The sequence below is a fragment of the Dendrobium catenatum genome, unplaced genomic scaffold (genome assembly GCF_001605985.2).
Source record: "Dendrobium catenatum unplaced genomic scaffold, ASM160598v2 original_scaffold_53126, whole genome shotgun sequence".
Taxonomy (NCBI): domain Eukaryota; kingdom Viridiplantae; phylum Streptophyta; class Magnoliopsida; order Asparagales; family Orchidaceae; genus Dendrobium; species Dendrobium catenatum.
Genome location: NW_021371579.1, coordinates 116,362 through 143,254, shown reverse-complemented (window position 1 = coordinate 143,254; position 26,893 = coordinate 116,362). Strand labels below are relative to the sequence as shown.

Sequence of the window (26,893 nt, the reverse complement as noted above, 5' to 3'; positions counted from 1 at the left end):
CGTCGATCGGCGTCTCCGGCGATGGTACACGTGTCGAAATATGATGTCCCCATCAAGGGCCCAGTTCGGGTTCAACGATACTAAACAAAGATGAAAATTTTTTCCAATCTGCAGAAAGGTTGTGCACTTAGGACTCTTTTGGTTCACAAACATTTTTTTCCAAGCACAATAGTTATATGTGACGGACAATGGAATTAAATTTTCCCTTAATTTCTTCATAATTTAAAAGTAAAAATATACATAAACTAATTATTGCTGCTATAAAAGAATGATGGAACTCCTGTATGGATGGCGTATATATTTTTAACCAACTTAGCTTTCACAATAAGAAATTAACGATAGCAGCTAAATGTACTCGGAACAAATTAAGGACTTCCAAGTTTGACATTCAAGGCTCAGCAAACTACAAAGGCTATTTTTATTTCACGAATAAAAATTACAATTACAATAAAATTAAGAATAAAAAAAATTAGGAGGAAGAGCACATATGAAGATTATGGAAAATTGTACATACTAGATAGAGTTCAAGGGTCTCCCAGTGACCATTTCCATTGATTTGATTGATCATAGAACTCAAGATATTTCTCCCATCAATATGTGTTACATCGTCAGGTGATGGTAGCAAAACGTTATGTACTGTCCCAACGCTTCTGGGAAAATATAATCAAAATGAAAATAAGAAGAAAACAAAGAAACTAATTTTAAGCAATATGCGCATGAATTACAAGACAAACATATCAGGAATAAAGAAGATGATAACTACACTAAAAATGATGCCCATGAATAAAAATCTTCAACAGTTAACCATGAAAACTCACCTGAAAGGTGAAGAAACTATTCCTCCTAAGAAACATTTTTCTGAGAGAGTGATAAAAGCCTGCTCAAGTTCCCTGCGTGAAAAAAAATCTCATTTCTTATCTAATGCATGCCAAATATAAATCATGCGGAAAAGTACAGTTCTTATCAGTGTACTGCTGGGATGGATAGCTGATTTATACCTATTTAATGTAGAACCCTTCCAAAATGTGAAAATAACTGTAAAAGCCATGTCGTAAAAATTTTCTTTGATCAGCATATCCACTAAATGTGAAAGTTTCTGATTCCCTGTAGTGTAGCACACCAAAACACGTTGTTACATAGCAGTTCAGAATGTAGATGCTAGAATGGCAGCCAAAAGGCTACGTATTAAATAAATATATCCGATACCTGAAGAGTTAAACTTATCCTTATCGCGTGAAAGCAAATAGTGGGCTGAGGTTAGCACGTACTCTTTTTCAAGCATTTTAATGTCAACAATGTATTGTAGCCTCTCAGATTGAAAATCATCACTAAGAGCAGCTGGAGATAATACAATATTATTATGTAATCAAGAAGAAATAAGATATTAAGATAATGACCTCATACATTTTTCTTCAAGGACATTTCGAGCTCTTTTATGCGGTACACCATGACCAGTAGAAAAACTATCCGTGTTTTTAGAGTCAATCCAGGCAGAAGCATGATCCACAAGTTGCAGTGCATTGATGGCTGCAGATAATCCCTCTAAACTCTCTTGGAGGGCTGCAGAAAACTTTCCCGTATCATCTGTACGTACTTCATTTCTTAATCTAATAGAATACTGGTAAATGTAGCAAGCAGCCTTTCTCCAGTTGTTACGAGATGCTTGAAATGAATAAAGCAACTTGTACAGGTTTGGCCTCGCATAAATATCAGAAAGCTCAGCCTGAAAAGTTTGAAGCACGACTTAAAAATGACCTTACAATGCAATATGCTATTGAAAAACCTTCAAGCAGAAAGCAACTGGAGCAGGATAAAACCTTCCAAAATAACTCTTGCTCAACCTTTTCGGCCATTCCGACAAAAGGCAACTTGCCATCACAGAGAACCTAAGCAAAATAGAAGAATGACTCCGGTTAGCTTTATACTACAGGACATTTAAATGCATTCAGAAAGATAGAATTGCCACACAAAAAAAGGTATAGCTGGCTGAGAAGATAAAACAGGCAGACATATAACAAATGCCAAGACATGAGATAACAACATCATCATCATCTTCATTGGCTTAAAAAAAAAAACTTCATTAGCCTTCTCCCAACTATTTGAGGCCAGCTCTGTCAATTCTCAATCTCCATTCTCCCATGTTGAATGATGCATTGGGTATTAAGAATCTCCGACTAAGCATCTAAAATAATTATTTCTAATTCCATACTTCATAACTTTGCCACACATCCCGAAACTCTCAAAACTTCGAGAAACCGTCCACCATGGCCTTAGGGTGTCATGGTTTTGTTTTCTTTGTATAACTTTACTAATGCATCACCCAAGCCAAGTGTATTCTTGTACAAGCACACTTAACTTTAAAGTTTCTAATTAAATTAAAATCATTTAACCAAAAGGCCCTATGAGTTTTAAGAATTTCGATTTCTTTCACTTAAGGGGCTTTACAATCTCCTTCAATTAAATAACTGACATCTTTGTTAATATTCTTAACCCAAAATCATTCACAAAGCAAATAAAATTGTAGAGGTGACCCCTATACATTCAAGAAATGGCTCCAAACATGTAGCACTTTGTGTCAAGAAGGGTTAATGAGGTTGCACCCATGATGTAGCACTTTGCATTGTATGATACTTAGTTCTTATTTTCAAACTAGTATATTGCTCTAATACTATTTTTAAGAGCCCAAACTCTTAGTCATCAAATTATTTTCCGTTTTAACTTTTAACATAAGAGCCTCATTGATGTAGGACTACAATGCTTTTGACTGTATGCAATAAGAACTTGCACGACTTTGATAAGAACAATTATGACTAAGACTATTAGCAATCAAAACGATAAAAGAAAACGTAAGAGGGGTAGCTACGCTTAGGCCAAATCACATGCCAAACATTTGGATTATTAAAATAACTTAGAATATCAATAACAAGCGAAATAAGTAGTTTTCAACAAAATCCCTCATCTAACAATAAGATAGCAACATAGAAAGCACACTCAATCCTACGTTTACTAAGCAAAGGCAGAAGGCAAAGCACGGCTCCTTGTGACTTGATCACCACCTACAAGCTTAGTGGATTAGGAAATTAAATGAAAAGGGGAAAAAGTTCACCCTTGGGATGGTCCGGAAGCGATTTGCCACTGGACGTTGGCAAGTTGCTTGTCAATGGCCTCCGAAAGCGTAAAGATGATGCGGTTCATGTATTCTTCAATGGAACGATTAACTTCTGGGTTGAAATCGAAGGTAGAGTGGAGGATGTTGACGTTGCCTTGTTCGTCGTAAACGAATCCGTAGTCAAGCTCCGGATCGGCCATTCATTGACTTTGAAAGAATGGAGTGTAGACGAAGATCAATGTTGATTACCTTGGAGACTTCACTAGGGAGAAAATTTTCTCTCTAGACTTTAAGTAGAGAAAAGGGGAGGTGGCTTTTCTATTCTTAAGGAAAGGAGGAAGGGGAGGATGGTTCGGCCAAGGGAAGAGGAACCACGTGTGGGGAATTAGGTTTAGACTTTGGGAGGGAGGAGAACTTAAAATCTAAAATTAATTTCATATTTTACCTTGGAGAGGTTTTGGAATTTGAAATTAATTCCAAAAGGGGAGAAAAATTAGTGGGGAGAGAGATTAGGGAGAAAGGGGGCAACGGCAAGAGAGAGTGGGCTTGGGATTTGTTTCCAAAACTTAATATGAGATTTTGGGAAAGTAGTAAGGAGATGGGGGCTCTTGGAAATTTCAGCCAAACAAGGTGGAGAGAAGGTTTGACTTATTTCCTAGAGAGTATCTTGGGTTTAGGAAATAAATCCCAAGGGGAATCCACTAGGGGCTGGCGGCTTTTAATGGAGGGGGAGGAATTTAAGGAAGCTTTTAATGCTTCCTTAAATTAAAGAATTAAATTTGGGAAGAAATATTTAATCCCAATTTAAATTAAAATCAAATAAGAAAGGATTTGAAAACTCTCCTAAAATAGGATTGGTATTTTAGGTAACTTTTCAAATTCAAATAAATTCGAATTGCAAAGCAATTGAATTACCTAAAATATTCGTACCCAATTAAGAAAGAGGTAATTGCAAGCGATGGAGGGAAATCCAAGTGGAGGGCTGGCGGCTTATGGGTTGGTCGTGGGTGATGTTGTGGGAGAGGGAGGTGGGGGTTGGGTGGGGTTAAGATGGCCGGCAGCTTGAGTGGTGAGAGGGGTTTTAGGTGGCTGGCGGTTAGGGTACGAAGGGAAGAGGAAAAGAGATAGAGAAGAAGAACCACGAACCCGGCCATCTCCAAGGTGGGTGATCCGATTTCCTTCTCCTAGGGATTTCTCTCCCAAGCACTCTCAAGATCTCACAAAGAACTCAAGCAATGAAAAATTTTTATCATTCATTCATTGACAATGAGAAGAGAAACATAAGAGTTATAAATAGCCTCATACAAAGGACTCAAAAAGTATAAGACAACAATGCCCTTTGAGCTTACACATGACCTCCCTTTAATAAAAGGTAAAAGTGAAAAGTAACAAAAGCAAATACAAATATAAAATAATAGTAGACAAATACATAATATGATTCAAAAATACATCGACTCGTTCGTGGCCGTAGATCGACGGCCATATCTCTGATAGACTTTCCAAGCTCCGATGTCCCATCACTCATGGTTTTGTGACTTTGATGTAACTTCTTCCAAGGAGTCATCCATCATATAAGTTGTAAAACCCGCAAAATGCCATTTTAGACCTCGCACGCTTTTCAAAGCGCCACGACGAGTTTTAAGTGAAAATTTCAAAGTCGTCAGAATTCGACACAATAAATTTTATAAAATAGAGCGCAAAATTCTGATCGTTTTGATGTATAGAACATATATCGGATTTTGAGTATTTTGAGAGTTAAAATTTCCGGAAAGTTCTAAATGACATTTTTGCCCTTGGTAACCTTTGAAGGGAGGAGAGTTTAAGTGAGGGCACATAGGTAAATTGTGCAATTATGAGAACATTTCCATTCTAAATAGGGGACCAAAACATTTCGGTCCCCCATTCACTTCGTGCGGCCCAAACCGAACGAGAGAGGGGGAGCACGCGGGTAGAGGCGATTCCGGTGAGCTTGGGAGCAGTTTTCGGCGGCCATTCGTGGAGGAGTACGTAGGGAAATCCAAGGGAAGACTAAGGTATGTGTTTTGCTTGAGTTTCCTCCTTCCCTTGAGTTTTCTCTAAGAAATGAAAACTAGGGTTTGAGAAAACTTTGATTTTCTTTAAGAATTTTAATGGGAGATTGTTATGGAATGATTAGGAGATATTTTTATGCTAAGAATGTGGTTTTATTTAGAATATTTTGAGTTGGTGAAATTTAGGGTTTTACTTAAAATGGATTTTTTTGGGTGCCTTCTTAAGAATAATTCCTAATGCCATCGGAAAGCTTCTAATTGAAGAATAATGTAAGAATGATGAAAGTTTTGAGTTTTGAAATTTAGGGTTTTTCCCTAATTAAGAAATTTTTTATCCCTATGATTTTTATTAGTATTTGGGAGGATTTTAGAGGCTAATTTATGGATTTTATTTGAAATACAAGATTTCCTAATTTTTTATTTAATAAATTCCGAAATTTAAAGATATTTTATTTATGTTTTGAGTGTAAGGAGAGGTGTGGCATGCTTAAAACCTAAGAGTTTTTGACTAAACCCTAATTTAGAGAGAATGTGAGTGAGAGATATCATAAATGGTGGAGGGGTTTAACTTGAAAGCGTAGTTATGACATTAGAAAGAATCCTTTTATTACCTTAGATTAAGGATTTAGAAAAATGTGTAGAGACTAGTTACTTATACATTTTTGTATGTCTCTTCTAGATTTTAACCGTGTGGAAGGAAAGGACTTGATCGGGCAAACGAAAGAGGTGCACGGATTGAGGTAGGTGGAATAGGCTTTCTTATAAATTTAGACGACTCTCCTTTCATTTGATTACATAGAAATGACAAATTCTTTTATGCTTATTATGAAACTTTTATGGCTCATGTTCCCTTGTAAGTTCATGGACACTTAAAGCAAATGCAAATGTTCTCTTTATGCAAATGTACAACTCATAAATGAATTCCATGCTCATTTATTTACTCTTACCACACATGTTTTTCCTCTTTACATGCAAATGCACACATGACCATAACAAGCATGCATATCCCTATGGAAACATACACTTGCATAGTTTATGAATAGTTACATAAAGCATCTCTTATGATTATGAAAGTATTAAGTGTATGTGCATGTTGACGCGGAAGTATCACATGGTAAAGGATGCTCCTTTGAGAAATGGTAAAGGAGGCTCTTATGAGCCATGATAAAGAATGGTTCTTATGAACCAATGGTAAAGGAATGGCTAATTTTATGTACCTGATCAGTACAAGTGATACTTCCGAGACGGGTGTTATATTTTCATATTAAACTATTATGAACTTTTCATACTCATGTTATATGCATTTGAGATTGTCAATTAAGGCACAATGTTTTAAAAAAAAAAAGAAGAAAGCAAATGTTATGGAAGGAATAAGCATTTGAAGGTAATGGTAAAGGTATGCATTTCCTTAAAGCAAAAGTTGTTTTATGTTGATGATTCTTTTGTTAAAATATCTAAGCATGCTATAGTTTTTTTCTCTTGATTCTAAGTTTTATTTAAACTCCATTCGCACCTATTGAGTTATGACTCACCCTTGTTGTGGGAACACTTTTCAGGAGGATCTAGGAAAGGATAGATGGCAGACCAACCACCGCGCACTTACCGTCATAGAGAGACGACGGGCGGCAGGTTCTTTTGAGATTTGTTATTTTGATGATAGAAGGTTGTATGTGTAGATTTTTTTGTGAGGGTTAATTTTGTTTGGATCCTTTCTTTTGGAAGAACTCTCTATGTACATATTTCTTTTAAAAGATGAATGAAAAATGAAAATTCTACTTGAATTTACTTAGTGGCTCTTTCATTATATAGTTGAAGATGTTTGGTTTATGTTAAAATGATTTGATGTTATGCTTTGAAAGTTTATTCTCATCTTGTCCGACCTCTGTTCCCGCCTCGCCTTTGCGAGCTAACCGGGCCGGGTCGTGACATAAGTACTCCTGTGCGAGAACACTTTTTGGGTATCTTTACGAGGAAAAAAAAAACCAATGTATGTAATTTAGGATTTCTAAGGAAACCAATGAAGACGCATGCAAGAAGCTTTCAACTATAAAATCAAAAGGGCGATAATGAATAAATCACTAAGCAATTGGTGGTCCCTAAACTCTAATCAAGGCTTCTCCACATGAAAGCCCCATTCTATTTTCATTGAGCACTCAGGCAGAAGAAAAGTTGAAGAATTGTAGAGAGTCAAATTAGGAAGAAATAGGGCTTTAATTCACTTGATTTCGTAAAACAAATGAGGGATACACTCAAAATATCGAGAGAAGTTCATAAGATTCTTGGTTATGGGGATTATGAGAGAAATATAATTTGTTCATGCAGAGAAAATTGAGGATAATTTCAATTACTTCAAACTATAAAATAACATCCTAAGCCTTTTATTTATAGAATAAAGACGCCAGATTCAAATATCAAAAAGTTCAAGCACAATCTTAATATAGTTGCACCAATTTAAAAATTACATTAAATATCTCAATAACCTAGAAACATTTAATTACTGGAACTGTATGGGTTCATCAAAAGCATTCTAAAGGCCTACAAAAACTTCCAAAAAGTTTTGAACTTTTAGGAATTTGATAATTCATGGAAAGTTCCAAACAATGTATACTTTAGATTTGAGGGTAAATATCCAATAAGATCAACCAAAGCTCGAGTGGAAGATAAGATTAGAGAGATTATGTGAGCTTTTAGAGAATTATTTCTCAATTCATAATATAATCATAAAATTTCATAATTTAAAAATGCCATTATAAGCTGTCATACGATAAAACATAAAGTCTAAGAAACAAGTTTTGTAAGTAATGACAAACTAGCTTAACAAAACATAAGATATCTTAATTTACCCAATCAATTGCGAAGATAAGTGGGTTGATGACAATCTTTTAGATAAAGATATGAGCAATATTCAACAAAGCTTCAAAACAAAGTGATAGGAAATGGATGCAAAAATTGATAAAATCGTGGCTGAAATTTAATTTCAGCAGCCCAAAAAATTGCAAAATAAGATGAAGAACACGCCACTGATACTTTTTTTTGAAATAGCAAGGAAAGAAAGACAAGATACAATTGGAACTTTAATTGGAGAAGAAGATCCGGCTCTCTAAAATCCATAGCAGCCAACTAGAACCCTCTCAACCTAAGAAACTCCCAATTCAACCAAAACATAACATCAAAAACTCAACCTTAGGGTAAACAATCTACTTAAAGCATACAAAACATAGTAAATCCCAAAATAGCCCTCTAAATTTGAATTTTTACACCTAGCCCACCCACCTTCTCTGAATTAACTCTATGGGCCCAACCCCAAGGGCTGAAACTCATTGCAATCAGACCCCCACCAAATCACCCTTGATAGACTATACTTGGATGAATGCTATTGAACTGAAAAATCATCATCCGAATCTTTTTCAGAAAGTTGTTGAAGCCTTCTCATCAGGAGATGAGATTCTCCCACCATAAGGGAAAATATGCATACATATTTTAGTTTATTTTCATTTTATTTTAATTTGAATATTATAGTTGTTTTTTATGTTTTTTTATGCTATCCAATGATGGAGAACATCCAATGATCATGAGTAGATAGTGCTTGGGCATGGCAAGCCTTAGGTGTGTTAGCTTCTTGGGTTCTTTTGATCTTTGGGCTGCTTGTTGCCTCTCGGGTTGGGCCTTGACTGCTTTGGTTTTGTGCTGAAAATTTGGGAGCTACCTGGTTCTAGCTCATTATTGTTTGAGCGGATGTTTAGCTCATTATTTGGAGGAGTAATTACACTATTTAGCTCATTAATTTGAAAATGTACTCTTCCTTTTAGCTCATTATGTGGAGTTGGATCTTGCCTCTTCCCCTTCTTTGTGCCCCCTCAGTTTCTTCCTGGTGTTGTTTCCCGTGGCTAGTTCTCCTCCCTTTGGTGGGTGCTGGTTTCGGTCCCCTGTGCTACCTTTTCGGTTCATTCCCTGGTTGCTTTCCCGTGGCTGCTTTACCCGGTTCTTATGCTGCCTTTTCGGGTGCTGTTCTATTTTTCCTACTGGCCTTCCTCTTCCCCTTACCTGATTGGTTCGGTTTTAGGTGGAAATTGGATGTTGGCTCCCCTTAGTCTCTTATAAATTAGAGATGTATTTGTCATGAGAAGGTTGTTAATTATCTTGAGAAAAGTCTCTAAAAACCTGAGGGTTTCTTCTCCTTTCTTGGAAAAGCATGAGAGCTTGTTCCAATTATCTCTTCCTCCTCTCTATTTCATCTTGGCTTCTAATCTCTTCTTCCCTATGCAAGTTCCACTCCACTTGTATCCTTCTTCTTGAGCTATAGGTGGTGTTTGTTGGCAGAATTTGGTAACATTTGTTGGAGTTTGGTTGGACATTAGACCATGTTGCTGTGGTGAATCCTTAGTTTGCAAGCCCTAAACACTTATCATATTTTACCTGCTTTTCGTTGCATGTGAGGAAATCGCTTGTCGGTTGTTTTGAGGATAGTGTTCTTATTTTTATATTTTATTTTGTTTATTCGACTTTGGATTGTTTTGATGTTTTGTTTGGATGTCGGTTTTCTAGATTGAATTGAGTTTGTTCTAGTTGTCCTAGTGTTCTCCTCTATTGGCTCTTTCGTTCTAATTTGTCTGCATCAAGTTTGGTATCATAGCAAGTTAGCAAATCCTTGGTTGGTGGGAGTCTCTTTATTAAGAATTTTAAAATGTCTAATAATCAAGGGGATTCGTAACAAATGATGCAATAGTTAGCGGATTTGCAAAATCAAATGATTGATATGGCTAATACTCTTGCTAACTTAAATGTCAACAATCTTAATATTCAAACTTCTGAAAATGATGAGGAAGTCCCTAGGAACCAAAATAGGCGACAACGAAAATGGGATTATGGGATTAAAATTGATGTCCATAACTTCGAAGGTAAACTTCAACCCGACCAATTCATCGAGTGGGTAGAAAAAATTGATCATTTTTTTGAATGGAAAGAAATACCGGATAACATGAAAGTCAAATTTGCAAGCTTAAAACTCACTAGGCATGAACTCACATGGTGGAAGAATTTGCAAAACAATAGACTAAAGCGAGGGAAAGAAAAAATTCAAAACTTGGAAAGAATGATAGAGAAAATGAGAGGGAAATTCTTGCCATCAAATCATGTACGAACAATCTTTCAAGAATTTAATAACCTGCGTCAAGGTAATCAATCTGTTGAAGAATACATTGAAATGCTTTACAAACTCCAATCTAGAAATGATTTAGATGAATCCGAAGAAAGAACTATCTCAAGGTATATCAAGGGTCTAAAGTGGACAATCCAAGATCAACTGAATTTGCACCATATAATTAAAACTAACAAGGCTTATCGTATGGCATTGAAAATTGAAAAACAACATCAAAAGGGTCACAACTAAATAACTGAAACATATAAGCGACGACATATTGGCGGGGTTAAAACTCAATCTTCACAAACTTCTGTAGGGACATCGGGTGTGAAAATTAAATCTTTTGAAAATCAAAATGTGGATAAGGGTAAAGGAATAATGGGACCTAAACCTACTGAACAATCAAAACTAATTGGACTATGTTACAAATGTGGACTTTATGGTCATCAATCTGCGGCTTGTAGAAGAAACAACCCACCAAGAAATAATTACATTGAAAATGATGAGGAAATAGAAGAAGAGGAAGAAAATGAATATGAACCTGAAAATGAAGTTGAATTGGAAAAAGTCGATGTGGAGGGCGATGAGGGCAAACAACTTTTGGAGGGCGATGAGGGCAAACAACTTTTGATAATCCGACAAGTTTTAACAACAAAAATTGAAAATGGGAATAGGTGGCTTAGGAAAAACATTTTCAAAACCACATGCATAGTTGAGGGAAAAATTTGCTCGCTAATAATTGATAGTGGGAGTTCGGGAAATTTTGTTTCAAATCTAATGGTTGATAAGCTTAAATTGAAATCCAAACCAATTGTCAAACCTTATAAAATCTCTTGGTTCAAGGAAGGGGGTGAGGTTCCAATAACAAAAAAATGCACCGTTAGCTTAACAACTGGAAGTTCTTTCAAAGATCAAGTTGTTTGCGATGTCGTACCTCTTTAAGTCTGTCATATTGTTTGAAAAAAGGAATATTAAGGTGGACACCTAAAGCTGACAAACATTTGAAATCATTAAGGCAAAAATGAGTCAAGCTCTCACCCTTAGCCTGCCAAATTTTGAAAAAAAAAATTTGAAGTTGATTGTGATGCTTCTCAGGTTGGTGTTGGTGTTGTGCATACACAGGAAGGAAAGTCTATTGCTTACTTTAGTGAAAAGTTGAATGAAGCTTGATCTAAATATTCTACATATGACTTGGAATATTTCTGGCCTCATATGAGAAAGCAAATTGCTAAGCTCGTAAAACAATGTAAAATCTGTCAAGCTTTTAAGGGGTTTCTCAAAACATTGGTTTGTATACTCCTCTTCCTATTCCAAATAAACCTTGGGAGGATATCTCTATGAATTTTATTTTGGGGTTGCCAGTTACTGCAAGAAAATATAATTTTGTTTTTGTTGTTGTGGACCGATTTAGCAAAATAACACACTTTATCCCATGCAAGAAAACTTTTGATGCTTCATATATTGCTGATTTATTTTTTAAAGAACTTGTTCGTCTCCATGGCATTCCTCGAACATTCACTTCTGATAGGGATACTAGATTTTTTAGTCACTTTTGGAGAACACTTTGGGCAAAATTAGGAACTACTCTTCAGTTTAGTAGTGCTTATCATCCACAAACCGATGGACAAACTGAAGTTGTCAATCAAAGCTTAGAAAATTTACTGAGATGCATTGCTGGTGAGAAGCCATCCCAATGGGAATTAATATTGCCCCAAGCTGAGTTTGCGTATAATAATTATGTTAATCGTTCCACTGAAAAAACTCCACTTGAGATTATTTATGGTCAGCCTATACCTCATATTTTAGATAGAAATTTGTTGTCATTGCCTAATAAAGTTAGTGTTGAAGCTACACAGTTCTATTTTGCCAAGAACCTCTTGTGCTCGCCATGTCTAGTTTTAGTAACTTTGACATTAATAACATCTTCAATCTGATCATCATTGTTTAGAACAGATGTGAAAAGTAACAAAATTTCAACTTCCACAGAATCATCAGAATTTCCTTCATACAAAGAAAGGTCAGAAACATTAAACACAGGAGAAGTGCCAAAAGTAATAGGGAAATCCATGAGATAGGCATTCGTGCCCAACTTTCTTATAATATGAAAAGACCCAAATTTCTTCCTGCTTAATTTACTAAAAGTACCAACATGAAATTGTTGGCGACAAAAGTAAGCCATAACCAAATCACCCTTGTCATCTGGATCTTTTTCAGAAAGTTGTTCAAGCCTTCTCATCATGAGATGAGATTCTCCCACCATAGGGGAATTGATGCATACATATTTTAGTTTATTTTCATTTTATTTTAATTTGAATATTATAGTTGTTTTTTATGTTTTTTATGCTATCCAATGATGGAGAACATCCAATGATCATGAGTAGGTAGTGCTTGGGTATGGCAAGCCCTAGGTGTGTTAGCTTCTTGGGTTCTTTTGGTCTTTGGGCTGCTTGTTGCCTCTCGGGTTGGGCCTTGACTGCTTTGGTTTTATGCTAAAAATTTGGAAGCTACCTGGTTCTAGCTCATTATTGTTTGAACTGATGTTTAGCTCATTATTTGAAGGAGTAATTGCACTATTTAACTCATTAATTTGAAAAGGTACTCTTCCTTTTAGCTCATTATGTGGAGTTGGATCTTGACTCTTCCCCTTCTTTGTGCCCCCTCAGTTTCTTCCTAGTGTTGTTTCCCGTGGCTAGTTCTCCTCCCATTGGTGGGAGTTGGTTCCGGTCCCCTATGCTGCCTTTTCGGTTTATTCCTTGTTTGCTTTCTCGTGGCTGCTTTACGCGGTTTTTGTGCTACCTTTTTCAGGTGATGTTCTATTTTTCCTACTGACCTTCCTCTTCCCCTTACCTGATTGGTTCAGTTGGATGTGGAAATTGGATGTTTGGCTCCCCCTTGTCTCTTATAAATTAGAGATGTATTTATCATGAGAAGGTTGTTGATTATCTTGAGAAAAGTCTCTAAAAACCTGAGGGTTTCTTCTCCTTTCTTGGAAAAGCTTGAGAGTTTGTTCCAATTATCTCTTCGTCCTCTCTAATTCGTCTTGGCTTCTAATCTCTTCTTCCCTATGCAAGTTCCACTCCACTTGTATCCTTCTTCTTGAGCTATTGTTGGTGTTTGTTGGCATAATTTGGTGACATTAGCTGGAGGAGTTTGGTTGGACGTTGGACCTTGTTCTTGTGGTGGACCCTTGGTTTGCAAGCCCTAAACACTTATCATATTTTACCTGCTTTTCGTTGTATGTGAGGAAACCGCTTGCCAGTTGTTCTGAGGATATTGTTTTTATTCTTATATTTTGTTTCATTTGTTTGACTTTGGATTGTTTTGGTGTTTTGTTTGGATGTCGGTTTTCTAGATTGAATCGAGTTTGTTCTAGTTGTCATAGTGTTCTCCTCTATTGGCTCTTTCTTTTTAGTTTGCCTGCATCAAACATCATATCCTTCTCCTAAAAGTACTGCTCCACCAACGAGACTGGAGTGCTACTTTGCCCAAAGTGCACCAAGTGGGGTGGGTCCCTCTCGTATAAGACTTTGAAAGGACTCATCCTTGAAGTAGAATGATATTAAGTATTGTACCAGTACTCCACCCATGCCAACCATTTGTCCCACAGCCGAGATGTCTCAGAAACAAAACATCACAAGTCAATAGGCTCCTGTTTACCACCTCCATCTGCCCGTCAATCTGGAGGTGAAAAGCAGTGCTCCTCTTCAATATCGTCCCCTGCATATTGAACAGCTCCCTCCAAAAATGACTGAGGAACACTTTATCATGGTTGGATACTATAAATTATGGTATCCCAAGTAATCTGACCACCTCTTTGATGAATGTCGCTACCACTATCACTGTCATGTCCAAATGTCATATGGGGATAAAATGAGTGTACTTGCTCAATCTGTCCAACACCACTAAAATCACTATAAATCCCTGAGACCTGGGCAGGCCCTCTATAAAATCCATGGTTATCTCCTCCCATACTGTTTGAAAGAGCTACAGATTGCAATAAACCTCCCAGAGCCATGGCCATGTATTTGCTTCTCTGACACACCTCACATCTAGCCACCATCTCCTCCACATCCTTATGCATCCTCTTCCAATACAACTCCGCTGCCAACCTTTTATACATCTTCTACACCCCTAAATGACCTCCAACAGTACTCACATGAAACTCCTGCAGAAGGCGAGGAATATGGACTGAGGTCCGTGGCAACACAAATCTCCCCTAGTATAGCAGCCTCTCTCCCTCTAGGATGGCTACTCTCATCCTTCAGCAGAACAGCCCTAATCCCTCTCAATTCCTCATCCTGAGCGCTCTCCTTCTTCATTGCCCCCAAATCCAACATCAGTGGTATCGAAATGACTTACTCCTGGAGCTCTCCCATGCATCTAGACAAGACATTAGCCACCTTATTCTCTAGCACTAGCTTATAATGGATCTCAAAAATGCTCCTCGGTTGCCATCCTCGGCTCTAACAGGTACTTCAATCTCCTTTGGTCTATTCTAATAATGAAATGTCGACCCAGTAAGTAAGACTAACACTTCTGAATGGCCAACACAATGACCATCAACTCTCTCTCATAGACTGACTTTAACATAGCTCTGACTGTCAACACCTGTCTGAAGTAAGTTACAGGTATATGATTCTACATGAGAACTGCCCCCAATCCATACCCCGATGCATCAGTCTCCACCATAAAAACCTGATTAAAATTTCGTAAGGCGAGGATCGATATAGTGATCATAGCCTTCTTAAGTCTCTTAAAGGTCTGGGTAGCTGCCTCTTCCCACATAAAGTTATCCATCTTCAGCTGCTCCATCAGTGGCCAAGCTATAGTATTGTATCCCCTCACAAACCTCTGTAGTACCCAGACAACCCTAGGAAATCTCTCGGCTCCATCAGAGTCCTAAGTAGCAGCCATTTCAGCATAGCGTCAATCTTGACCTGATCAACGATCACCCCTCCTGAGATACCATGTGCTCCAAGTACCCCACACTAGGTTGTACACAGCAACACTTATTCAGGTTGGCTCACAGCTGATGCTCCTATAACATCTCTAACAGACCCCTTAAGTGCTCCAAATACACCTCGTCTGACTTACTATACACAAGGATATCATCAAAGAAAACTAGTACAAATATCCTTATGTAAGGTCAGAACACTTTATTCATGAGGGATTGGAATGTAACAGGAGCGTAGGTGAGACCAAATGGCATTATCAAGAACTCATAATGTCCCTCATGTGTCCGAAAAATAATCTTTGGGACATCCTTCTCTCTCATCCTAATCTGATGGTATTCAGACTTCATATCCATCTTTGGGAACACCACTACTCCACATAACTCATCCAGCAAATCGTCTATCACCGGAATAGGAAACTTGTCTGAACACAATCTCCTTATTTAGGGCCCAGCAATCTACACAAAATTGCCAACTCCAATCCTTCTTCTTGACCAGTAAGATTGGGCTGGAAAAAAAATTTACGCTCGGCCAGATGATTACTGCCTCCAACATCTCCCAAATTTGAGGTATCGATAAGGCCTAACACTAATCGGTAACACCCCCTCCCTTAAGGTGAAGACATGCTCATTCTCCCTCAGTGGTGGCAATCCCTGAGGAAGTTGAAAGACCTTATTGAATTGATGTATCAACGGATGTACTGAAAGAGGGAATTCTCCCCCCCTCCTCCAACCTAACTCCCTCTAAACTCTGCAACTCCACCAGAAATCCTCCCCTGCCTCATTATGGTCCTCACCATGCTTTTAAGAGAAACCATGGCTTTGAATAACCCTGCATCTCCCCTTATCACCACCCTTCTTCCCTCCACCATCACTTCCATCATCAGTGCTCCCCAATTGACCTTATTGTCTCCCAAGGTTTGCAGTCATTTCATCCCAAAATGACGTCAACGCTCTCTAACTCCAATGGAAGGAAGTCCTCCCACACTTGGACCCCCTGTATGGTCAGAACCACCCCTTTACGCCCTCCTCTTCTTATCTTTGCTTTTCTTGAGCCCATCATCACCCTGTAACACCCTATGTCCACCAGTTTCACCTATAATTAGTTCACAACCTTGTTAGAGATGAAATTGTAGATAGCCCCACTGCCTATCAGCACTAATACCTCCCTATCTGCTATCTTTTTAGTTTCATGGAGTAATTTAAGAGTGAATCTCACCACTGAGCTCAAGGAGACGTGCCACATCTAAATGCAGCTCTTCCTCCTCCACTACCATTGCCTCACTCCCACCTCCCTCAGCTTCATCATCATCATAGACGGTGAGAACCTGAAGAGTTCGATCCTCACACTTGTGCACTGGTGTATATCTCTCATCACATTTGAAACACAACCCCTTTGCCCTCTTCACCTGTAACTCCATCGTAGTGAACTTCTTGAAGTTCCTCTATGTCTCCCTCCTACAGTCTTCTCCTTTGAGGGGTCTCCCTAATAATATCTATGTCAGCCCCTTGCATGCCAAAAAGATGGTGGTCATTCTGTACGAACCTCCTGAGCTATTGCCTCTATCATCTCCCTCCAAGTGTCTCTGATCCTTCACTAACAGGGCTAACTCCATAGCCTCTCCCAAATCATGAGGCCTCATCACTCTAACTGTCGATCGAAACTCTTGTTTGAGCCATTTCATAAAGTTCATTTCCAGTACAATCTCCGATAGCTGGTACAATCGGCTGACCAGGTACTCAAACCTCTCACAGTACTCCACCACTGTCCCCTCCTGCGTCAGAGGGGAGAACTGTTCATAGAAATCCTCTCCCCTGCTGGTTCGAAAATGTTCCAACAAGCAGACCTTAAATTCCCTCCAGATTCATATAGGCTGCTTTATATCTCTCCACTGAGACAATGCTAATGCTTTCCCCTCCAAACACAGTCATCTTCTATTAACCTATTGACGACAAAGTATCTTTCCACAATGCAGATCCACTAATATGCATCATCTCCCTCAAAAATAGAAATCTTCAGCTTCATCACCCTCGAATTTCCTCTGTTTCCCCAGTTTCCTCCATAACCTCCCATTCCCCAAGGAGGTGGTCCTGCCGAGTGTCCCGATCATCCCTTCTACGCTTAGTTAATTAGATTGATTAAATGATTAATTAAATTAATGTTTTAATTTTATTTAATTTATTAATTAGATTAGTTAATTAGAAATTTTAAATTCCTATTAATTAATTAGTCAAATTAACTATCTTATTGGAGCATTTTGTGCTCTCTATTGTACATTTTAAAATCAATAAAGCTTGATAAATAAATTAAATATGCTAGAAATGCAGATGAAACAAATGTAGACCAATAGTGACATAGAATTGTCCTATAAGATTACTGCAAATTAACTCCTACTTAACAATCAAAATATAACAATCAATTTGAATGAATGGGGAATGAGATTTTCATAAGACCAACTCCAAGATAATAAGAATGATGAAAATCAAAGTTATAAAGCCATAATAATAAAAAAAAAAAACAATTTCTCTTTTTCAAATATTCAACACCTATGATAAAACAGATGGCAATGTAAGTTTTGCCGAGCACATCTATAATTCAAAGCTTATGGATTTCATGGCAATAGATCCATTAGAATAAACTATCAATCCATGAATGCTTTCGTAATAGAACAAGGCAAAAAGGTAAGGTTTGATAAGTCACGGTACATATAATGATAAAAGTATTGTTGAATATAAATAAATAGATGTAAACATATATATATCAAGCATATTATTTATTAGTAGCAATGGCTAATTTTACTCCTATCACAAGGGGCCTTCTCCACCACATAAAAAAGCATGTCATGCGCCAATGCATGAAGCTCCCCGCTAATTCAATGTTTGGTGCATGGTTCATATGCTCAAACTAGCACCTGCATTTGCTAGGAGGTCATCTCAATAACCGAACCCTGCCACCTAGAAAATATCTACAACCACTAAGCCCTCAAAATCCAAATCAATAATTGATAAGCATGCTACAATGAATTAAAATTTCAAGTTTTGGAGCCTCACCCCATGCCAAAAGAGAATACATTTAATAGTTACTTGCAAACAAAGAACCTAGCAAGGATAAAAGGGCGGGAATGGAGTCATGGTAATTGTTACCTTATTATGGCCAATATTTTTAAATGCACACACTTTAGGACTACTTTAGGACTGAAGAGAAATAAAACAAAGCAATGCACCGGCTTTGAAAATTGCTTAATTGTGAAGTGCACGCTCACAAAAAGGTGCATATGTAGCATCGCTTCACCACATTGCATTGTAGCATTGCATACCGGCCCAAAACAAAATCTTAGTTTAAATTTCATAGTTTGATGCGGGCACGAACATTCACTTTTTCTAATTATTTATCAGTCATTGAGTCGCTCTTCATGGGTTCTTAATTCTCTCCCACTAGAGCTAGTTACTTATTGGTGGTTATTTCCTTCACACTTTCTCTCTACCTAGTATTCTTATATACTTTTCTCTGTTTCTTGTTATTGGCACTACTAGCTTCTAACTCATGAGATTCTTCCCAAGATTGTTTCTCAATTCCACATTTTCACACTTTTCCAACTTCACGCCTCATTTAACTCTCGGTCTCTAGTTGATCACTCAATCTCATAAGTATTCTTGACTTTTAGATGCTATTTCAACACTTCATTATTTATTTCTTTGATTTTTTTTTTGCTTCTAAATAGTTGAAAATTATCATTATTGATATATGATTACATTTGTTGAAAATTATTACCTAACGTAACTTAAATTTGACTACTGAATGGCTATTGTATGCACATAATATATGTATATATGATATACAAATCATGAATGCTTTAGTTTGTAAAGCATTGCTTCACTTTGTGCATTGAAGAAAAAAGGAACCCTAACACATTACATTATGCTTAGCACTTTGAAAATATTGATTATGACATGATGGTTAGTTGTTAAGATGTAAGGTTAAGGCTGCATAAATCAAACTCAACTTGATCATAAACTGTGCATTTTATGAACCTAGTTATCAAACATTTCTAGCAAACTTTAGTAGGTAACACTGGTCAAATTGATCTCGCTACAAAAACAGAAGTTCTCAATATAAATAACCCGCAAATGCATGTAGTTGGGAAGGCATGCTTATGCAAATGTACAATGACTTGTGCCAACTACTTATGTGCACACTTATGTGAAATTAATTGCAAGAAGTTGATATAAATCATATAAGAACAAATATTGCAACATTAGTAGTAGAAAGAAACAACCTTGGTGGCACCATGCTCACAAAGAACGATGATAAACCGCCTAAGACAAATATATTTGCTTTCCTCATCTGGGTTTGATATTATGGCACAATAAGCATCCCTATAATTCTTAAGATCCAAAGAAAACTTGAAGACATTTGCCCACAACCGGCCGCGGATTGTAGAGGCGGGTTCAGGAAGAAAGTCATCATCCATATTGTCATCTTTCAGTGCAAGAATTTCATCAGCTTGCTCTAGAGCAGCAAGAGCAAATTGACAAGCGCCCTCACTCAAGGCATATTGATCAAAGATTAGCATTGCCCATTGATAATAATGAAGCCTCCACAAAGGTATAGATTCAGATTCACCTGAAAAGTAAAGTATCTCAGTGTTCGTGTTATATAATATGCATCAGCCACACCTTGAAAAAATGAGCATACCAGAATATAGGAAACCAGTTTCTGAAGAGAGAGTTTGCAACGATTGTGATGCTTCAGGGAAAGATGCAGCTCTGTATAACATTCAGAATTTCGTGAGGGAATGAAGAAAGGGAATGCCGAAAGAAATTAAAAAATGAAAATAAAAGTAATCATAAGAATATCTCCAAAACTCATAAACCTTAACCTTGTGGTATAAGTCTTATCATATTTGCAGAACATGAAAAGGTTAAAGATTCTTAGCATTAGACTCAACTCCCAAACCAAGAGAAAATTCAGTTAGCAGCAACATGTGCACCTTCATATTAAAATATTTGAAAACTTGCAAGTCAAATAGTATAAACAACAGCAGAACTTTTGAAATTATTTTCCTAGAGAAGGCCAAACTCAAGGTAGGTATTAGTTTGAAACGTTTGTAGAAATTCCGAAATTCCCATGCTGAAATTTAATTCCGGCAATTTGCAAAACAGAAATTGCAAAGATACAAACAACAAGAACAACAACAAGCCATTATCCCACTATATGAGGTTGGCTACATGAATCATTTTTATCCATTGTGTCCTAAAATTGCAAAGATATTGTAGGAAAAACCAGAAATTGAGCTTTGGATTGAAAGTAAATGAAGAAAAACAGCAATATACAACGGATCTTCTATTGGAGAGCAAGATCCACCTCACCCAAATCTTTAGACACCGCTAGAGTCCGCTCAGAACACAAGAACCCTAATTTCAGAAAAAATCAGAGATAAAACCTTACCTTCGCCTCAAAACATCCTTAAGCATACAATTAATTGAGTGAAATACCCAAACAGCCCTTCTAATTTGAATTTCCCTCCTCATCTCCTTTTATTTCCTCTTAATTGCTATTACATGTTGTTGGGCCCCACATAGGGAGAGGCGGAGGTTGTTTGGGCAGAAACCTTCCGCCTAGAGTAGTAACGGGTCGGACCTTGCTGGACCAGCTAGACCAGGCTCTCCTGGACCGATCTAACAATATCTCCCTCCCAAAAACTCACATTGTCCTCAAGATGAAAAGAGAGGAACTGATGCTTCACCCTCTCATACGGCTCCTAGGTAGCACCGTAGTCTGGTAGGATTCTCAATTTGATCAATGCTTCCTTGATCTCTCCTTCTCCCTGTTATACTCATTTCAGCTCAAGTGGTTCCAACATCACTTCCAAGTCCTCAATCAATGTCATTGGCAAATCTAAACTCGCAGCATGATCCTCAACAGCTCTCCTTAATTGTAACACATGGAACACCAGATATATGATAGCAATCAAAGATAAACTCAAATGATAGGCCACTGTTCCAATCATCTCCAATACCTCGTAAGGGTCAAAGTATCACGGGGCAAGATTCTCATTCTTTCTGTTGGCTGGCGTCTTCTGTCTGTAGGGTTGCAGCTTCAAGAACACACTATCCCCAACTTCAAATTGAATGTCCCTTCTATAACCATCCACCTACTTCTTCATAATTTGCTCAGCCCTTAGCAAGTGCCTCTTCAATTCGTCCAACACTCCGTCTCTTTCCTCAAAGTACTTCTCTATTGAGGAGACTAATGTGCTTCTCTGTCCAAAGTGTACCAAGTGAGGTGATTCTATTCCGTACAATACCTTAAATGGGGTCATTTGGGAAGATAAATGATAAGAAGTGTTGCACCAATATTCTATTCATGCCAGCCACTTAGCCCACAACCTAGGTATCTTGGAAGCAAAACATCGTAGGTATGTCTCCAAACTCCTATTCACGACTTTTGTTTGTCCGTCCATCTGGGGGTGGTAGGCGATGCTCCTCTTTAGTATTGTTCCTTGCAATCTGAATAGCTTTCTCCAAAAATGGCTAAAGAACACCTTATCTCTATTAGATACTAAAGATTCGGGCACTCCATGTAGTCTGACCACCTCTCTAATGAACGTTGTCGCTATTGTCACAGTCATGTAAGGGTGTCATAGTGGAATAAAATGAGCACAAGCGAGAAGAGATTTTCAGAAGAGGAAGAATGAAGATAGATCAAAGCCTACCCAATCTTTTCAATCTGGAAGATCTAATTGGAAGAAGCCTAAGCCAAACACTTCAGAGAGCAGCACTCCTGTTATATGCAATAAGTGTGGGAGGGCTCATAAGGGAGAGTGCCTTTCTGGCACAAATACCTGTTTTTGGTGCCATCAACCAGGGCACATGGCAAAATCTTGCCCTATCTTGGGACAGAAGTCTACCCCAGAGGCCAGAACAGGTAGTGCTCCTCAGAGGATAGTTGGAAGGCCAAGGATGGTGGAGTCTACTACATCAACTCCATCTCAAGGCCAAGCTCGGCAACCTGTTCAGCCAAGGGTTTATGGTTTATCCCAACAAGAAGCAAAAGACATTCCTGATGTTATCACAGGTATTAACTTTATTTAATGTCAATGATTTCCTTTATAATGTATGAGTAAAATAAGTTTTATGTTATATTACATGCATGGTATTTAGGAACAATCTTTGTATATAACAAGCCTGTTAAGATGTTATTTGATGCGGGAGCATCACATTCTTTCATTTCGGAGGAGTTTGTTAAGTCTGTTGATTTGTCTCCTTCAATTATGCTCAAACCTTTATCAGTTTTGATGTCTAGTGGGAGTCAGTTGGAAACCAATAATAAGTGTTATGTGGAATTGATTGTAGGTGATAAAAACTTGGGAGCAGATCTTATGTTATTTCCATTAATGGAATTTGATATGATCTTAGGTATGGATTGGTTGTCTTGCCACTTCGTGATCATAGACTATAATAAGAAAGAACTTAAATTTTGTATGCAGGGGAGAAAGAATTTAAATTCATTGGGGTAAGAAGCATAACTTCCATGATAGTCTCATCTTTAGTGGCATACAAATTGTTGAGGAAGGGTTATGAAGGCTTTTTAGCCTATGTTAAGGAGGAGAATAAATAAGAGAAGAGATTAGAGGAGATATCTGTTGTGCAAGAATATCCAGAAGTATTTGCAGATGATTTACATGGCTTGCCTTCAAACAGGGAGATTGATTTTACCATTGAGCTGGTTAGTGGGGCGGATCCGGTTGCTAAAGCCCCTTATAGGATGGCCATAAAAGAGTTGAAGGAACTGAAAGACCAATTGCAAGAGTTGCTTAATAAAGGATTCATCAGGCCTAACACTTCTCCATTGTGAGCCCGAATGGCATCACTACGAACTCTTGATGCCTCTCATGTGTCGTGAAAGCAGTCTTCGGAATATCCTCCTCCAACCTGATATGCTGGTATCCCGACTTCATATCCATTTTGGTGAACACCACTGCACTACATAGCTCATCCAGTAGCTCATCAATCACCAGAATGGGAAACTTGTCTAGTGCAGTCTCCTTATTCAAGACACTGTAATCCACACAAAATCTCCAGCTCCATCCTTCTCCTTGACCAGTAAGACTGGACTAGAAAAAGGGCTCACACTTGGTCTGATGACCCCACCTCCAACATCACCCAGATTAGCTTCTCGATCTCATCCTTCTGAATTTAAGGGTAATGATAAGGCCGCACACTAATCAGTGAGACACCCTCCCTCAAGATAATGGTGTAATCTTGCTCCCTGGGTGGAGGTAAGCCTTGAGATGGCTAAAAAATATCATTGAAATGTTGTATGAATGATTGTATTGAAAGAGTAATGCCTCCCCCTTCCTCTGGTCCTCTACTAATTGTGCTAGTTCCATAGCATCTCCTAAGTCCCGAAGCCTCATCACCCTAATTGTTGTTCGGATCTCTGGCTTGAATCCCATCATGAAGTTCCCCTCTAACACCGTCTCTAAAAGACGGTCCAAATGGTTAGCAAGGTACTCGAACCTATTCCGTAACTATATAACTGAACCCTCATGTCATGAAGAAAAACTACTCGTAGAAGCCTCCACCCCTACTGGTTCAGAAACGTTCCAACAAACAATCCTTGAACTACCTCCAACTCTGTATGGGTCGTCGCATGTCCCTCCACTGATACCAAGCCAAGGCCTTCCCCTCCAAACATAGGTCTACTGCTGTCAACCTCTCATTCTCCGTCAAACCATTGACAGTGAAATACCTATCCACCCATGTGAATCAGCTCCCTCAAAGATGGGCATTTTCAATTCCCTCACTCTCAGATCATCTTCGTTTTCCCTGAATCCCCAATAGCATTCCATTCCACAACGAGGAGATGCTCCCCAGGTGTCATGATCTTCCCTTATGGGCTTAAACCAAAATCCTTCTTCAAAATTCTCCCTCCTTTCAAAATTAACAATTTGACACTCATAATCCACCTCTTCGCTCGAACCCGATAGTCTTCTCCTCCCTAAAAATAGGCTCTAACCGAGGCATTTCATCTTCTCCCTTCAAAATATCCACCTCTTAATTCTTCCCTCCCCTAAATCGAATAAGGTTTCCTCCTCTTCCTTGGCCACCGGTGGCTTCCTTCATTTCAGTGTGGGCTCTGAAAATTCAGCCCTGGCCACCCTGTTGCTTTTCAGGGAGTTTTAATGGATTAAGTTCTGAGGTAAATTTTAAGAAGGCAGATAAGTTTGTAGATAAGACACTACCCAGAGATATCACCCTCATTTTGACAGGACTTTATGATCTGAGTTCTTGTTTCCTATAGGCGCAAGACCATATAGTTAATTACCTCTCCCGATAACAAAAGAGAACTTTCGATTAAGGCTAGTCGCCAATCAGATACGTAGAGATACATAGTATTTGGCATATCGTAGCAGCATAGGTTTGGGTATTTGAGAGTTTGATATTTAAAATTGAAAATTTTACCATCTTGCATTTAAAGCAGATGGTGGGGGAATGGATGATGAACCCGATCAAGATCCCATGGTTCCGTCATTTTGGGTCATCATTGTCCCTGGTCTACTTAGTTAAAGGAGGTAGTTGACCCAACCTGACATAAGTATCCTTGTCGACAGCCATGGTTGCTTCGTCCAAGGGTACCTAATAGAACTGGGATGGATATTTATCTAAGGGGATAAATTTGAATCCACCTTAGCTAACATAAAGCTTTGTGCGCAATCGATTATACCCTATTGATTCATATCTCAAGGATTTGATGTCATTTGGAAGCATACGGGCTCTGGCCATAACCGTAATTTAGTGACGTCATTTGGAGGCTAACCACCCAGTTCAGAGAACTAAAATTATAACAGTTTATCCCGCGGTGCCATTTGGCAGCAAATTGCCGGTTATAGGACAAGTACCACGTCCCCACTGGCAGGAGACTATTTGAGAATGAGTCCTACTGATACTCAACCAGACATTATCTCTTTATGAGTTGAAGTTATATTAAAAATTTTCCACCTCGGCAAACTATTGCAGAGGATGGATGGGTTTTGTGCTTTATGTGGTTGATGATTGATTTCAATTTTAAATATTCTTGAACTTAGAGATTTTATCTGTTAGACCTTGCTAACTCTGCCAACTTGCGACATAGGATCGGGTTCTTCATTGGTTGTATATTTTTGTTGATGAATTTCCATTGTTGTAGACCTTGAAGACCCAATATGAACGTATAAAACATATATTCCAGTCGACACAGTGACCGTATATCTATTTGATAATTCAAACCGTGTCAGCTCCTATCTATATAGAAGGATCGGGCTCAAATTGGGGTTCATTTATTGGCCCACGCAGCATCCCTAGACGTCACGTGCGTACCAATAGCACGCTCGTCGGGTCCCATGCGAATGTTTAATTTCATATGCACTTATTTGTGTTTATGTGTATACATTTATAGTGCAAGTGTAGGAAGGGCATTTTTTTGGATATTTAATGGGTCTTCTATGACAGCTCGTAAAAACTCGTATTAGTTTTGACCACTCTGTACTTGCCCATAGACTATACATTGACTACACGACAAATCTTCTACATCGGCCCGTTGGAGCCAGTGTACACTATATTTCTCACATTTTCTTGCGAGCGATATGTTAAATGCATAACGGATCTCTTGCGGCAGTTTGCAGATATTTGCATTTGTCATGACCCTTTTGTATTTTGCTTATAGGTAGTGTCCAGTGTATGAGACGGGTCTTCTATAAGGACCCATAGGAATTTGTGTCTATTACCAATCAACCCCCATTTGACTTGCAAAGAGGGTTGTGCATCTGCATGTATGCTTGATTGACACTTATTATAAGGGCACATTTGCAATCGTTGCGTGTCAAATCCCTCTGTTTGTGGGGCAGGTATACTTGATCAATATTGTATGGTTGTCGATGGTAGAGAATGTTGCTGCATTCATTGATCTTTATTGTTGTATACAATCATTTGCAAATGTTGTCACGTTCGCTACACATCAATCCTACGTTATAGAAGATCGGTGTATTTGCTTGAATATTGATCGCCACTTGCCCCCACAAATAAGTTGTTGTGTTTCATGAAACTCTTGCGTTCATGCTCACAATCATATGTGGATTGTTATAATCTTTTTACATTACTCAATTGCATAATTGAGATAAATGTTACAGGCCAATCACCGTCATTTGATTCATGGTACGAATGACAGCACCACCACTAGAAGGTGAAAAGAAAACAGAATCCTTGTTGCAACTATGCTTTAGTGGCAAATATATTCTTATAGGAGTTGAGAATCCTTTCTTTTTTTAGAGTGAAATTTCCAGGTAGTCCTTTACTTCTGAAAGAATATTAGAACAACTTATATAGCTTTCCAAACAATTCTCTTTATTATTGATTCGTTTCTTACCCATTTCCCTATCCCCTTTCCTACAACATTCCAGCTACAGACTGCGAGTATAAGGGTTTTGTAGAAAATTTAGCCAAGTACTTGTTACCACACCAAGAAGCATCCACTTCTGTGAGGAACATTTGGAGCTGCTTCTTTCTGTTCCAACGTAGTTTCATAGTATTCATCATCTCCAAACTTATTTTTACATCTGGATACTGCTCTTTGGTGTGAGTGCTAGAAGAAGGCCTCCACTCCACCCACTTTCTTTGACAAA

The 26,893-nt window shown here is 38.2% G+C and overlaps 1 protein-coding gene across 2 annotated transcripts in view; it reads right to left on the bottom strand.

The window, feature by feature from the left end:
• Positions 1-514: 514 nt before the first annotated feature.
• LOC110100214 (nuclear pore complex protein NUP160) overlaps positions 515-26,893 on the bottom strand; it is a gene marked incomplete at its 3' end in the record, with an annotated part of 51,229 nt that continues 24,850 nt past the window's right edge. For both annotated transcript variants that reach the window (XM_020827632.2, XM_020827633.2), the window contains 8 exon segments: positions 515-650; positions 819-890; positions 999-1,104; positions 1,207-1,338; positions 1,405-1,723; positions 1,818-1,886; positions 19,508-19,854; positions 19,927-19,997. In XM_020827632.2, the coding sequence (XP_020683291.1) occupies positions 515-650; positions 819-890; positions 999-1,104; positions 1,207-1,338; positions 1,405-1,723; positions 1,818-1,886; positions 19,508-19,854; positions 19,927-19,997 (1,252 nt within the window).